The sequence below is a fragment of the Rhodamnia argentea genome, chromosome 6 (assembly GCF_020921035.1).
Source record: "Rhodamnia argentea isolate NSW1041297 chromosome 6, ASM2092103v1, whole genome shotgun sequence".
In the NCBI taxonomy this organism is placed as follows: domain Eukaryota; kingdom Viridiplantae; phylum Streptophyta; class Magnoliopsida; order Myrtales; family Myrtaceae; genus Rhodamnia; species Rhodamnia argentea.
This window is the reverse complement of record NC_063155.1, coordinates 8,303,817-8,320,874: the sequence shown is the minus strand read 5'-3', so window position 1 is coordinate 8,320,874 and position 17,058 is coordinate 8,303,817. Positions and strand designations below refer to the sequence as shown.

Sequence of the window (17,058 nt, the reverse complement as noted above, 5' to 3'; positions counted from 1 at the left end):
GAAATGTTAAAATTAAAGATATAAATAGTTCTCGGAACATGGAGTGTTTCCGGTATTGCGAGGCTATAATCATGGCGATGTTTGTATATACATGCAGATCAGAGGCCATGATTCCTTCCCCCATGGCCAGGATCCTCTTTGGTCGGGTCAAGTACACCCCTATATCGACCCGACCCGATCCAGCCATTGACACTCCTAAATCCACTTTGACATGCCTGTAGACTCCTAGGTATGGTTGGACAGATTAACACAGTTAACATTAGTTCCGTGACGCCTGCTTCTAGTCGACCTAAACATAACGACAAGTTAGTCCGTCAGTGTGTGAAACGTGAAATTCTTCTCACGTATCCGACTCGAAAAGATTCGCTAACCTGCGAACAAGGAACTCTACCGATCTCATCATGATAAACCATGAAACTCTGAATGGCGAATCTGGCGCACGGACAGCTTGATTCTCACCCTGCCTTGGGTAAATCTGTTCTCAATTTCCGTCATGCTGCCAAGGAGGGTGATCGAATCAATGTAAGGTCCGAATCCCAGATTCTCAGATTGTCAACTCGAACTCCCACAAACACGTATCTTCAAGTCCATCACCGCCAAAGCTCACAAAGCTCTCAAACTCACCCGAGCGAACAGACTGACCGTGACCGTGCAGAGCTTTGACTTTTGGAGCATTTTCATTTAAGACAAAGACGAGACGCAGAAAACCTTAAATGGGTCAGTGTCAATCCGAGCTCAGGAAAAAACAAAAAAAAGAAACGGGGAAAAAGTCAACACCCACCATTCAATCCCCTGTCGGAAGTGGGCCTGGGGCCCAAACGAGTGTCCACCACTCGACGGATCAGATTTGATCACCGCCCCCCACCCAATCTCTTTCCTCAATTAATCCAACGGCGACAGGTGTCGCCACCCGCCCGGATGCCGACAAAAGTTTTACTCCCCCGCCTCCTCCAGCAGGATCTTGACACCTCAGCATCCGCGGGGGACTCTTATCTTTCGTGTGGGCCCCGCGGCTTTGGGTAATACGTCTTAAAAATAAAAATAAAAAAGCCTTTTTCCGGGGAGGGGGTTTGCTGTGGGGCCCAATTGCACCTACCGAAAGCCCAATCGATTTCGCGCCGGGGTGTCCGTCTCTTCGTTCTGTCACCCCCCCCCCCTCCGCCCCTCCTTTAATGTTCGATACCACGTCGTATTTCTACGGACCACGCAAGTGTAGATCGCGTAGCGACGGGGTCCGCCGGTCGCTTCGCATTGGTCCGGAGGCGCCACGGGTGTATGAAACAGGAAAAAAAGGTTAGTGAGTATGGTGCAAAGGGGTCGTTTCCAGAAGGAGATGGGGGGAAATTCGTCGTCGTGTTAGCATTGATACGGGTTGAGTTTATGAGGAGGAGGGAGGGGCGGCCAATGAGACGAATGAGGGAAAGGTAGGAATTTAATGAGATGATTCAGTGTAATGATGCAAACGGCACCTAGAAGTGACTAAGAGTTCCATTTTTTCCAACCGTACTATCGATGAGAATCTAATTGGAAGAACTAATCCCCAATCTACGCCGCTGTCTAACCGCATCTGTCATTTCAGTACGGAATAAACAGGTCTCGGTAAGGCGATGCGTGAACACTTCAACGATCGACAATCGGATTTAAAAGAGGGGCGCACGAGCTTCCCGTGCTTGCGAAACGCAACCGGTTCGGTTTTTCCGATCGATCGCATTCCGAACATCGCAATCTCTTGTCGAGTCAGTCATTTTAATACGTTAAAAGATGGGCAGTTTATAGAAACAAAAACGCTGCGATTTTCCACTCCTTTCTCCTTTCATATGCATAAATTGGGCGAAGGAGATTTGACAAACCAGCCTCGCCACTCTTGGTCTCGTGTCATTAGTCGGAAACATAGCTAACAATGCTGCATGACGCATGGCCGCATTGTGGGCCTAACCATGGACAAACGGGTCGGGTCAACATCAATTTCGGCCCCGTGAATAAATGAGACTTTACGTTTATTGATTATGACGTAGCAAGTAAGTAAACTAGATGGACAAATTCTAAGGAAGAGAGAGTCAAAAGAGTGTCAATTTAAGAAGAAAATATTCAGCAGTCACAAAGCTGACGTGGCGCGTAGTTTTTAATAATGTCCAATGATATTTTTTAATAATGTCTGATAATATATTGACATGTGTCCACTAAATTAAAATAAAATAATAATATTTTTTTTCTCTTGTTCTTCCTTCATCCTCGCTTCTTACCTGGTTGTTTTTCTTCCATGGCCATGGGCACCGCCTTCAAGCTTCGTCTTGGCCAGCTCTTCAAATCCGGCCCTCCATGGCCGCCGGCATCTAGCGAGCCATTGCTACTCGCGGCCATGGGGGCAATTGCAAACTAGAAAACATCGATGCTCTCCGAAGGCCTTCGTGTCATGTCCGATACTCCCCAACATGCGATCGACATGTAGTTAGTGCTCTAGACATGTGAGTCCAACATCCCAACACCCCATTCGACACGCATGGGGTCAATTTTAAGCATTTTAATAAATTAGGGGTCCAAATGTAAATTTATCAAAAATATATATACTTAAGTCATATACCTAGCTACCCCAAAATTAATATACCGGCAACAAAAAAAAAAACTTAATTGTGAATACCTAATACAAGAAAAAACTCAACGCCGATATATATAATAATAATAATTTATCATTTTGTGTATCGGTATCGGTGCTACTTATACTGTAAGCAGCCATATAGGATTGAGATGTCGTGGCTCGCGAGCATGACATCTGAGTCGGCGGCACTACCCTTGCACATTGGCTAGAAGAAGTAGAAGCAAAAAGGGCAGGAGGCCGCTCGGGGGCTCGATTGTCACATCGTTGACCAAGTGCAAGCTTCGGCGGGAGTGGATCAAGGACTACATGCTCATGGATGAGTTCATGAGGAACGAAGATCGACTCAAACCACGGCCACGAGCAACGACAGCTCGTATGGTGTCGGTGGCCATGGATGCCAAATCTGAAGCGTTGGCTAGAAGATGCTTGAACGCAGATAGATGGCAATGAAAGACCCATATATGGAAAGCAACGTGGGCGAAGGAGCCAGCCAAGACAAAGGCTCGTTTGGCGCTATGGCCGTGAGCGAGAAGGCTCGCTCGGTGCCGCCAGCCATGAAAGAGCCAGCCGAGACAAAGCTTGTAGGCAGTGCCAATGGCCACGAAAGACAGACGGCCATGAGAGAAGTAAGGGTAAAAGAAGAAACTATTATCTTTTTACTCCAATTCAGCGGACACATGTCAATATATTATTAAATATGAGTTAAAAATGCGTGTCACATCAGCAATTGACGTAACGCTTTACAATCACCGAAAATTTTCTCCAATTTAAGAGTCCAACGCGAACTCCTCCCATCTCTACTCCTGTGTCGATCTCTCTCTCGAGTTCGTGCGGCACTAGAAGCGCCACGGCGTCATCAATCCTAGGAGAGGACAAGCGCCCTTTAACTTCAAAAAACAAAAGTGTCGTCATCATCGATGGACAAATATAGACAATCGTTTCCATTTTCGACAGTCTCCCTTTCAATTTTCATTTTATCCTATGCTGTTCTAATTTTTATTTTGTATCATTTGAATTTTTGCTGGACAAAAAGTTGAATAAAGACACACCCAATGTTTCTAAGGCAGCATTCAACTTTTTGCTTCTTCTCCCTCTTTTTGGGTTCACATGGCAGGATACAAAGGGATTTTGAATGAGTCATGTTTTGGTGTGACTTAGTTTCTGAGTCTCTCCGTACAAAGATACAATGGTGTCGTGATCATCTACAGTGAGGCAATCCAATTTGTCTTGACTTGCGAATTTGGTGCAAAGGGCTCGTTCATACGTAATCACTTACGATAGCATTCGATTTGCAATTCAATTTGTGACGGTCGGCAAAGTAAGGAGGAACGCGAGAAATGTATGTGGTATCTCTATGAACGATCCCCAATGGAGAGAATGGCTAAGCATGTTTCATCGTTTCGGTAGATTTGGCAATGAGAATATCGATTGCGGTGTCACCGAAAAGTGTATTGGAAGTCTTAAAATTTATCACGAAAGTGCAATTGAGTCCTAAATCTTTTTAAAGAGTGCAATCGAATCATAAAACTTGTCGATTTGGTGCAATCAAGTCCTTCCATTTACTCTATCCTACTAGACAAACAGAAAATGTTAGCAAGTTTTGAGATTTGATTGCACTTTTTGAAAGTATTAAGATTAAATTACACTTTTATGGCAAGTTTTAAGACTTGATTGAATTTTTGAAAGTTTTAAAACTCAATTGCACTTTAGTGACAAGTTTTAAGACTTTCAATACATTTATCCCCATTTGTATCAAGAAAATGAATAGGAGAAATCTATTTTCGTTACATTTGTTGGTGGGGGTGGGGGATAGTAAAGTGGGTAGAGTCTTAAGGCGCATGTGCAAAAGGGTATTAGGCAAATGAAGTCTCACTTCAGAGGTATGGCATATTGTAGAGCAACTTATACAACCGATTGCCTCAAACTTTTGAGTAAAGATCAGTCAAATTAGATGTGATAACGAGCTCGGACATGAGTCTAACCTAATGATCTTCCCGTACGAAGCTATTGAGTTTCCACTGCATCAACCCATCAATATCGTCATCGAACAGATCCTTACAAATGCATTTGTGGACTTTTTTTCTTGGAGTTTTATGTGGAAACATTCTACTACAATATGATCTATGAAGTATCATTTTATAACCTCCATCCACGATGGTAGCAACCTAACCCTTGTGAGGTTATCTTTCTTCGATAACCGAAAGAAAACAGAATTTCGCCGGAAAGTAAGCTATTTAGGGATGAAGTTGTGCATAACCCTCATCCTTACACTATCCAATCTAAAACACCACATTTGGTATTGCCGAATTCGTGCTTCAATCATCACGGAAAACAATCGTGTATTACTTTCGTGGATGAATTAGGAATTTCTATTGAAATTTTGGCCCAAAGAAATAATTTGCAGACAAATCATATGCATCTCGATATTCCGACCAGTAATATAACCCATTGTTTATACAATTTTTCCCTTTTCTCTACGTCGCTTATATATTTATTCGCGCAGTTGTACTGCAGAATTAAATATTTTTCCTATCTACTCTTATGTTTATTTGTTTTTCTTATTGTTATGCACTTATTTCTGAAAAATTATAAGAATGGAAGCTAGGTTCTTCATCCTATGTCTTGTCATCACAATCATTAATTAATGGGCCCAAGCCCAGTAATCTGGTTTTACTCAATGACCCAGAAGCCCCTGTCTCTCTCTCTCTCCTATCACCGTGCAACACGTGTTGACTTAAAAAAGTACATTAATTTCACAAATACAAGGCCGAATGTTTCTTCTTTATCCTCTAGAAGATGTGGGACTAGTTGCACAAATCATCTTCCAAAATTCAACGGTTCATGCCGAGCATGTGAAGGGGCCATTGAAAAGAGAATGTGAATCTAAAAGCCAATTTGTGCGCTATTGTATTGAGGTTTTCTTTTCAAGAGAGAAGGTGTGAAAACCTAGTTCATGCCGGGTTCCTTTCTAGAAGAACCTCCCAGATGTTGGTTGCTCGTTACAGCCCTTAAGTTGCGCCTAATACTCGGCTAACCGTGGATTTCAAATTGAACCTAATTGATTGAATAAGATGTGAATATGGGCACCTATTGTCTAAGTACATAAAAGTTGCATGTGCTTTGAGTTCGAGCGAATCACAAGTTATACGGCACATCAAGGCCGTACAAATGGTGAAAGTTTGAGCCGGTGATGAGGTCGGAGTCACCTACGTCGACTCGGCAAAAATCGAGCTAAAAAATTATTGTTGGGGTGTGGTTCATACTCTTCATCAACGGGAATACACGTAAGAAGAATCCTATAATGGACATAACCATAGTTTAAGGATGAACCGAGATAAATCTTGTGTCGATTTCTCTTTCTCGTTTTATACCTTACTTTGTTGGGGTTATGCGCCGAATCCTAACAATTATTCCCCGGATTAGTACATAAATAGCTATGAGGTGTTAATTATATGAATCACATTTAAAGGAGGATGCTACCTTAACCATATATGGCATGCCCTGTGAAACTCACCTCGTATATTGAGAGTAAGTACAAGGAATAGTTATTGTTCCCTAAAGTGGTTTTGTCAGTTTAAAAGGAGACAGACATTAGTTAGATTTGATTAACGATTGATGCCCGATTTATCTAATTACGTAATTAGCTCGGTTGGCTTAACTAATAAGCTATTTGCTTTCGCATCAAATGTACGTGATTAACCAAAAGTCAAACTGTTTTTTCTCATCGTCAACTTCATCATAGACGATTTAACTAAGTGATTATAGCAAAAATTTTGCTAGTAGCAGCATATTTCCTTTCTTAATTGTTGCCGTCAATCTATAATCTCGAGATTTGGACGTATAAAGCTCTTGATGGCCCGTTGTGGTCCATGGCGGCAGAGGGAAGAGTTTAAAGCGTGATTGTGATCGCATAACAACCTAAGACATTTCAAGATCAAAGGAGGAAAAAAAAAACCTACGGTATGTTACAAAAATAGAATATAATTAAGAACTACGTGTTTTCACGTTTGTTATTCATATTATTTTACAGGATTCAAACGTTGCATGTCCATATACTATGAGTCCATAAATTTAGCAATTTTACATCTCGTATATTTTTTTTTAAATTGGAGGACAAATTTACATGATGGGGTTCGGGTCCGTTAAAATAAAACTTCCCATAAACTATAGCGGAGAAGTTGATTGATGTGAATATGTATTTTGCTACAATTTTCTGTGTGCTATTTCTCTTGCGAAAATTCAAGTCGATATAATTATTTAAATGAACTATCGGTTCTGTAGGTTATTAGGGTTTGTTTCCCCACTTATTCACATTAGGTTCTTTGCTCCAACCATATCCAACAAAGATGTGATATGCCGATTATACATAATACGAGAAAAATAGTGTTTTGAAAATGAGAAATGTTTTTTATTTGGACATTTAACCAGTGCTGCTAAGATCCAATAAAAAAAAAATTCAGTGCTGCTAAGACACTCGTTAGTAATTGTCCCATCACGAGGCAGCATTTTGCTACTCGAATTGACTTGTAAAGATTGCGATGGACTAATTTGACAGGAATTTGTTTACGTGTCACTAATCCATTTTTCCAGCTATCAATTTGCATTAACTCCTTCCATCTACACACTTGCACTGACGTAAACTGCCCGCTTTATAAAATTAAGGGACCCCTAACCCTCGACGATAGATACTGTAGCAGACAAAGCTGACTTGGAATGTTCACATTGGAAGCATCGCTGAACATATGAAAAGGGACCGATGCGTATCAAAAGGATGTGCATGTGCATGTGCATGTTTGCTGATAAAATCTTATCCCATGCAGTCATATCTCCCTTCCCTAGTCACAACAATTTACAAATTTGCTTTTAATTTGAAGTGAGAATTGGAAACAACATACGTTAGTTTAGATTAATAATAAGAAAAGCCCCAAATCGGTTTGTCCGTGGTAATAAATTAAAAAAACAATTCCATCAAAAATCTCAAACCGGTATAACCTATGACGAATTTACTCCTCGTTAATTTTCGTTAAATTTTACCATCAAATTGTCGAGCTAAATGATACGCGATAATTAATGGGTGTCCCAATTTTAGGTTTTTAACCTCCGTTCATCACAGGTGTATCGGTTTGAGATTTTTCATTGCATTAATGAAATTTAACGGAAACTAACGGAGGGTAAATTTATCGTAAGTGTATGGGGGGTTTTTGCGGTCAAAAAATTAGTTTGAGGAAAATTTATCACAACTGTTTCAGATTAAGATCTTTTCTGGTAAAAAAAATTTAATTTTTGATAAATTTATTATAGATATATCAATTTGTGGTTTTTCTTAATATGAAGCCTATATTACTTTTAAATTATCATGACCAGCTGTTGGAACTTGAAATTCATACGTATTGTCTGCTCTCTCTGCCTCATTCTTTTGTCTTAAATGAGGAGGGCAGATCGCATGAACGTAGCCCATTTCTTTAAACCTATATTTTCCCCCCCGTAAATTGGCAATAAATTCATGAAAAAATTTGTTAAATCATTGAAGAGCGAGTAGCCCACAAAAATTGAATGGCCCCTTAAAACCCTAGAAGTTAATTAAGCACAATTTTCTTGTTTTTGCCTCCTCATGGACGATACATTTTCGAGACTCACTAATGACTCTGGCGGGTCGGGGCTGTCTCGCGCTATTCCCATCCGTTGAAACTTTTTTAAGGCCAAACAGTAAAAATTATTGATCATCAAGAGGAGAGCCCAACTTCCAACACAAGAGCTTTACGATGTAGGAATAAACCCTCCACATCCCCCGTAAATCGAAAGGAGAAATTGAATCAAGAATCAAATATAGTAAATTTACTATGAATCTTGAGCATTGTATGAATGCTGCGACCGTCACCAAAAGTGTATAAAAATAAGCACGAGTGACCTGTAGTTGACAAAATGTCTAAATAATTCGTGAAGGGTCACATGCTCGGTTTATGACATGCACCCATTTAAAAGAGAGTTAATATCATGAAAGAATTTACCCTCTATTGGTTTTTATTAAATTTTACCATTCGAACTACTTAATCGGATGACATATGACGGTTAACAAGTATACCAGTATGGTATTTTTACTTTTCTTCTATCGATCACAGATGTATCGATTTGAAGTTTTTCGATCTGTTAACGAATAATGCTTAAAAGAAGAAAAGTAAACAAAAGGTTCTCGTTCTTTCGTTTCTTTCTTTTCTTTCTCGGTGCCACCATAATGCCCTAATTCAATGCCACACGGCTTTGTGAGGCGCGAAGAGAGAGAGAGAGAGAGAGAGAGAGAGAGAGAGAGTCCAAGTATAGTTGACTTTCTGCAAGCAAGAGAGTAAATGCGTATTGCTGTCCGTTTTGACTCCTTCGGAGTGTAATGCGTATGTGTATCGTCCTTTTTTACCTCTTTCAGGGTCAGCGTCTGAACCGCTCTTGTGCTTTTCCTAGCCTCTCTCTATCTCTCCCTCCCCCTATATATATATGTGATGTAAGACAAAGAGCGACCTTAACTTGGACGCTTGTCTGTCTGTCTGTCTCTCTCTCTCTCTCTCTCCGCACGATCTTCTTATATAGCAATATAAGGTCATCGTTAGAGATTTGTCCAGGAAGAAGAAGGAGAAGAGGAGGAGGAGGAGGAGATTTGTGACCATTCCACTAGAGAGAATGGGGAGACCACCATGCTGTGACAAGGTTGGAGTGAAGAAAGGTCCTTGGACTCCAGAAGAAGACATCATCCTCGTCTCTTACATTCAGGAACATGGACCTGGGAATTGGAGATCTGTTCCTACTAACACAGGTACTGGGCAACAGATTATGTTGCATTTTCCCCACAGCTTTCGCTCCACTTTTTTTTCTCTGATGTTGATGATGCTCTCCTCTGGTTGGTTTGCTCATTAAATTCTTGGGTATTAATGGGCTAGCACTTGTAGCTCTCTCCCTCTCTCTCTCTCTCTCTCTCTCTCTCTCTCGGGTCTGCCCTTTTTCTCTTTCTCAAGTTAATAACATGTAAAGGGTTAAGATTCATTCTCTCTCTCTAGACTTATCGTTTCTTTGTTTTGTTTGCTGGTGTTTCAAAAGGTTTGCTTAGATGCAGCAAGAGCTGCAGGCTTAGATGGACTAATTACCTCAGGCCTGGCATCAAGCGTGGCAACTTCACTGATCATGAGGAAAAGATGATCATCCATCTGCAGGCCCTTCTTGGTAACAGGTAAAGAGAAAAATGAATACCCCTAATCCAAAATTTTCTAATTAACCCTACCTGACTTTGCAAATCCCAAAAAGGGATTGATACACTTCCCAACTCATTACCCTATCCCCATTTTTTTTAATTGATTCATCTTCTAATGTGTCAAAGGAATGATAAATCATGGTTTTGTTTCCTCTTAATCTTTCTTCTTCTGTTTTTCAGGTGGGCAGCCATAGCTTCTTATCTTCCACAGAGGACCGACAATGACATCAAGAACTACTGGAACACCCACTTGAAGAAGAAGCTCAAGAAGATCCAAGCGGGCCTTGATGGCCATGGCCATGAAGAGTTCAGATCCAGCTCGCACTCCATCTCAAAGGGTCAGTGGGAGAGGAGGCTCCAGACAGACATCCACATGGCCAAACAAGCTCTCTGCGAGGCTTTGTCTCTGGACAAATCATCACCAAGCCCTTTGGCTGACACAAAACCATCTGATCATTATGGCCACAACATCGATTGTGGCAACAACTGTGCTAGACCATCATACCAGGCAACGGTATCATCCTGCACTTATGCATCGAGTACAGAGAACATAGCTAGATTGCTTGAAGGGTGGACGAAGAACTCCACCAAAGCAGCCCAAGCGGCGAAATCATCCCCAGGGACTAATCACCCCACTGCTCAAGATTATTCCATCACCAACAGTTTCATTCCAACTAGTGGCTCAAGCTCAAGCGAAGGCGCAACGACGCCGGATCACCATCAGGGCCTCGAGTGCTCGCTGTTCAGCTTCAATTCTTCGGTCTCCGACGCCTCTCAATCGGTGGCATCGGTGGCACTGGACGAGAAGCCGAGCTTGACGGCGGACCAAGGGTTTGTCTTCCAAGACGAAAACAAGCCAGTGTTGGATCAGATCCACCAAGTGCCTCTCACATTGCTGGAGAAATGGCTCTTCGATGACGGAGCACTGGTAGCTCCTCAGGTCCAAGAGGATCAGCTCATGGGCATGTCCTTAGATGAGGATGCTGCTTTGTTTTGAGTTCCAATCTAGGTCAAACGAAACAAAGAAAAACTCTTAGATGCTCTTACTTTCTTTCTTCTTTGTCTCCTTTCTTTTTCAAGGATTTAGGAATTGGACTTGTGTAGGACTCGATATATCTTCCCATAAGCCTAAGCCAAGAACTATTACTAACAAAGCCTGGCCCTTCTGGAAGGTCACACAAAAGTGTAAATTAAGCAAATCTATATATGGATATGCTATATGTACTCAGAACTATCATGTATAAAACTTTCGAGTCGCAACTTTTGTAATTTTTATCGCACCTCCTTCGCACCGCATGATCTACGACGAAGATTAGGATGTTTCTATTCTAACACATGGGTACAAATTAGGTGATGTTTGAATCCATGCTAAAAAAAGCTTGGATCCGTCCATGGTGATGAGAATTTGGACTTACACTGCACATCTGGTTGCTTGCACATGAATGATGAATGGGGCAAATAAAGCCAAACGAAAGACTTACGTTAGTGCAGAAATTTTCTTGGCCAAAACCAATCTAAGGATACAGCTAAGTGAGATTCGCATGGCAGGTTTTACAGCTGAGTTATTCCAAAATTAGGATTTGACTGGCAGCTGACTGAATCCAAAGTATATCTAATTTCAGGCAAGCGTCTGATGGCCCAATACTTTCCATTTAGGTAGATGCAGGGGGATTCTTTAACTTATGATTCAATGTTAGATGACCCCAGAAAGGACTCCTGGTACATGAGGAGTTAATTTTGCCAGTAAAATCAAACTTTTGGATGCTTTGTTTAGGTTGTTTTCGCCGAATTTAATGTTTATTCGATATCTGTACGGAGTCAGTTGTCCTCGCGATATGCACAATCAATATTTTGAATATCGGATATTTGTTAACAAGACTCTTACTATACAAATCTAGGGCCGCCTAAGAATGCTTTGCACTTCTTTACATCGCGAATGTGACGCCATTCTCTCTCACTTTCAAATCGAGCTGAATACCATAGGAGACTTGATTCAAGTCTCAACATGAAACTGTATACGAGTTAAGGTTATTATCAGCTCATTGTCTTTAGTAATTAATCATCAAATTAGCCATGCATACTTAATTACTATAAGTTAATTACCTTTTTTGGTAATTATAAATAGCCAAATAGATCACTCCCCACCGCCTATACCTAGCTTGTACCTATAGCTACTGTTTGTACTGTAGAATTTCCACATTCTCTCCCTCCCTCCCTCCCTCTCCCTCCCACTCTCTCTCTCTCTGCAATTGTATTTTTGTGGTTGAAGAAGAAGCGAGGCGGAGAATTAAACCCAGAATTTGCCTTGGGAATATGCATAATGGGGGGTCATAAATGTGAACCATGTGAGGATTTTTGACTTTTTTGCCTTCTTTATCATTTTACAACGCACTGTCTTGACCTACCGTCACGTTTATTGTAGCCCCAATCTGTGAAAAAACAGCCATTTCACAGCAACACCCTACCTACAAGTATCTCATGAATAGTATCATCAATTTGCAAGGCAAAAACCCAATAGGACAGATACAAATTGTCCATGAAACATGATAAGCAAATTGTAATTGCTCATCATGTGACGAGTAATGTGATAACTTTGTGTTTTAGCCTCTGCACATGCTTTGTGTGCTTGACATCATTCAACGAGTTAGAAGAAAAAGAAGAACGAGAGAAAAAGAAGAACAGCAGCCCACAGATGTGGTACAGCTCTTGCTTTAATTCACCCTTTTGAATTGTCAAAACACCACCCACAAAAAGTATTTATTAAGCCGTGTTCTTTTTCCATGTTTCACAGACTGTGGTAGATCACAGTATAGACTTTAATTTTCACCAGCTTGCACAGAAGAAGGCCACAGCTCCACCGTGAAAAACTGGAAAATGTGAAAGAAGCAAAGGAACTTTCCTGCTAATTTCCACGAGTATTTAAGGTGGAAAAAAGGCCCCTTCCATTCCAATTGATCATTAAATTTGCTTCTGGAAATGCATGGGGGAAGTAATGGGTTTCTACTTTCAAGCTGGCTTTGAGTGCAGATGAGATGGGATCATGAGAGCCCATGTTCATCAGAGACATCAAACATTACAGCTAGCCTAGTTCAAACACAAAGTATTCTACTCATCGGTCATTGTAGCGGTGTGGTTCATACTCCCTTTTGACAGGATAACACGGGAGTCCAAATAGCTGCTGCTTTTATATAATCTCTTTCTCTAATTGAGAGTTGTGACAAAGAGGTGTGATCTGTTAATTATAGTAGAATCATATGTTAAATGTAACTCTAATTTAAAGGTAAAACACGATAAAATCTTATATATCGATTTTTCTTTCTCGTTTTTACTCTCTATTTCGTGGTGGTTGTGTGCCCAATCCTAACAGTCACGGTGTCCTGTAACGCAATCAACCGATGAGTAAATATGCATGCTCGCGGATTAATTTTGTATTTTGAATTTCCAAAAAGCGTTCAAAACAATCGACTCATCTCTTCACGTGTCCTTGCCGCTTGGTGTATCCGATGCACCGAAATAGCTAGGTCCTTATTGACCTTATGACTCTTCTATCCTTTTGTTAACACCGTCCAGAAACTTTATACTTGTTCTCTAGATGGACCATAATATATGTGACTTGACACCTTCCCCCATCATCCATATCTCTACTTTGCTTGACAGAACCATGTGCATGTTATAGAGAGGCCAACTTGGTTATGTCACAGCAAGAGATCGTGTATTTTGAAGGAATCATGTGAGGGAGAGAGAGAGAGAGAGAGATATCAAATGCTACACACACAAGACAAAGAAAGATTGCTCATGGTCCCCATAATGTGCACACAGTATTCTTGCCTAACAAGTAGGGTTTCTCTTAATGGGAAAACTCCCCCAGTTGCTTTCTTCACCACACAAAACCAATAAGGGATAAAAATAAAAATAAAAAATTGTACGGATACCGATGAAAGGCTTTGCTAGCTTAACAGTTTTCAGTGACTGTAACAATACAAGCATGACGTGAGTCACGAATTCTTGAAAAAACGGACCTTACAACGATTTCTGATTATTTGTTATTTGATTTTTTTATTGCCCAAAATAGATTGTTAATCTCACAACCGATTAAGGACTGTCGCATAATCATTTCTCATTGATGAATATACAATGCAAAAAAAAAAAAAAAACAAAAAGGAGTGTTCAATTTATTTTTATTTTTTTCCTTTATTTCCTTCTAAGGATATGGTCGTCGAAGAGCATAATCATAGAGACAACCAAGGTGAGTTATTCAATTTTGGTATTGCTCCTTACAACACATGCATGTCCATTCCCTGTTCACGTGGATTTTTTTCACATGCGTCCAAGTCAAAGATGTGTCCCCAGCTCATATGCGTCATCTATGACAAAAGCACGTAACTAGTGGAAGATTGTCCAAAAAATATTAAACCTATTCTACGGCAACCAATTCAATCTCAAACCTTTCAATTGTGCTAATTTAGTCATAACGTTTTGTAGATTTGCCAATTTAATCCTAAACCTTTCAATTATATTAATTTGATTATAAATCTTATGAAGACTTATCAATATAGTCCTCTCGACCAATTACTCAAATAATAGGTTTAAGACTAAATCGGCACAATTGAAAGGACTGTGACTAAATTGTCAAATCATCAAAAAATTTAGGATTAAATTGACACAATTGAAAGGTTTATGACTGAATTAGCCACCATACAATAGGTTTAGGACTCTTTGGACAATTATCCCCACGAAACTAGCTAGCTTTTAAGATGACTTCTACGTAGAGTTTTCATCCTTCCATTTTGAAAATTTTACATCTTGTTTTGATCAACTTCGCCGATTGAGAAACACCGTGGCTATCGATCATGTTGTCCGAACTTGTAAGGCGAGACACAAGGCTTTTATGTATGTTTCTAGCATTCGAGTCTTGCTTGGCTTAATATCGTCGCCTCATTGTAGTACCAAGTCGATAACGGAGCAAGAGGGATCGCCACTAGACCTTGTGAAACACTCGGTCTCACACGTTTCACCCCGATTGAGATTTCTATCGACCACACCACTAGCAAATCTTCGATATACTCCCTTGGTGTACGAATGAACGTACAAGACATCTTTACCTTTCACGGCCGACCGGGTCGCAATGATTTTATTCTTCGGAATTTTCTCACCAGCAACAAATGTAAGAGATTACTCGATTATATAGATTGCAATTCTACCCCTTCTACTTTTTTTTCTTTCACTAAACTTATTTTTCTATGAGAGAACATAGATTGAGATGATTTGGGCACATTCTTCGAAGATCTCTAGATGCTCCCGCAAGAACAGAAATTTGTTATTGAGAGCATGACATGAAAAAGGGAAGAGGTCGGCCGAAACTTACCAGGAGAAAAATAGTAAAATAAGATTTAATGAAGTGGGAAATAGAATTTGTCTTAGGATGAAGTGGGAGAAAGCTATTAGCATTGTGCGGGGCGAGAATTCCTATATTTCAAACTGTCTTTTTTAATCTTTTTTTTTTCTATATATATTTATATATAATTATTTCTTTTCCGTCAACCGGTTTTGCTTTTATTTTATTTATTTTTGGGTTCGTCGATCACCGATTCCAACTAGTTTGGGATAAATGCGGTGTTGATGTTGACTAAACTTACTTTTCTAGGGGGGCTCGAACTGCATTATTAATCTAATAGCCATTTGACCTAATATCTACGGCCCTATTGATGATTATCGAGAAAAGTCAAGATTGGTGACACAGGATGGCAATGGTATGACCGAGTCAGACTCTGGCTTGCGTTAGCTCTGCCACGTGTACTCATACATACCCAGATGTTTAATTCTTGGGTGGGAAATTTTCTCGACAACTTTAGCCGAATTCATCACGACTTTGTTGGACCGTCAATCTATCATAAACCTTCACATCGGGCCCACTCAAAGTTATTGGGCTCTGACCGGTTGGTCTTCGTCTATTGGGCTCACTTGAGCCCATCAGGTCCACCAGCCAGTCACGATAAGGCCCGACCCGCTAAAGACGGTGCCCGGCCCATTGTGGTCTCACCAATTCGTTTTATTACATTGGGTTCCTTTCTGGGAAGTAACCGACACCTTTCTCTTTTGGATCCTTCCGGTCGCTTATTACTATAACGGGGATTCCTTTTTCTCTGTGTTCTGTTTTAATAACGTCAAAACGATTTTTTGGTGTGCCTCTTCAATTAGCGTCCAGCATGTCACTTGAGAAGAAAGATTATGATTTTTAGAGGTGAAAAATTGCGTCAATTTGATATCCACCTCTTCAATACAATCCCCCGATCTTAGGGGCGTCAAAAAGGCCCGAACCGATCCGGCGCTAACTGAAAATTTCGATGCCGGTCTGTTCTCACTTTGGTTTGGATAAAAGGTGAAATAATTGGTCGTCGTGATGGTTCGGTTCTGTTCTAAAACACATTAAACACTAAACCATATCAATCCATCAATCGATCATCTCTCTCTCTCCCATCCAATGTAATAGAATGGCACCCCCAAAATCCGAGGGCTTTCTCTACTGTCGCTCGATCTCTCTCGCTTCTCATTCGAGTCTCCACTCCGGTTTGTCAGCAATGGTTATCATCGGAGAGTCTCGCTCGGCGGCAACCACGCAAGCATGTTTCCTTTGAGCAACCATGAAAATCCTGCTCTACCATCGTAAGCTCTCCACAAACAAACAAACAAACAAATGTCTTGGTTAAATTAACAATTCAACTTGAAAAGTAAAAATCTCCGAGGAGCATCTTTGGTTTTAATTCATGATAATAACAATAACAAGATCCTCCTCACAAACCTAACTATAGAGTTGACCATGCTTTGAATTTGTGAATTGTTTCCATGAATTCATGGGGTTCCATGCCAAGCAATCGAGCCTTTTTCCATGCCCTTTTTCAGCCGCAAGAAATGGGGCGCACCTTTTCAAAATCGCCCCAAAAGAATTCTATTCTGGGGCAAATTAAGCAAATATAAAGAAATACAGGTGCGTACCAGCAAAATCGATTCTTTTTGTCGAAGTCAATCTGCATGAACCAACCGCACATCCGCAGGCTTCTTGGTTGATTAGTTGAACCTCCCACTTCCAAAACCCAACAAGAAGTGATGATATCTCGCCATGAAAATTGACCAATCACAGCCAGCTTGTATCTCTCAATCCCCACCAAGAAAAAGCCATTACAGAATTCCTGATGGCATCAAGAAATTACCAATCGGATGACCGTGACAT

At 40.6% G+C, this 17,058-nt stretch overlaps 1 protein-coding gene across 2 annotated transcripts; it reads left to right on the top strand.

The window, feature by feature from the left end:
• Positions 1-8,878: 8,878 nt before the first annotated feature.
• Positions 8,879-11,099, top strand: LOC115745872 (myb-related protein 306-like). Of its 2 annotated transcripts, XM_030681499.2 has the most exons (4): positions 8,879-8,902; positions 9,263-9,398; positions 9,680-9,809; positions 10,011-11,099. In XM_030681499.2, the coding sequence occupies exons 2-4, from the start codon at positions 9,266-9,268 to the stop codon at positions 10,825-10,827; spliced, it is 1,080 nt and encodes a 359-aa protein (XP_030537359.1). In that variant the 5' UTR covers positions 8,879-8,902; positions 9,263-9,265; the 3' UTR covers positions 10,828-11,099. The 2 variants fall into 2 exon arrangements, with proteins under 2 accessions (XP_030537359.1, XP_030537352.1); XM_030681492.1 differs by lacking the exon at positions 8,879-8,902 and having other exon boundaries at positions 9,155-9,398.
• Positions 11,100-17,058: the final 5,959 nt, after the last annotated feature.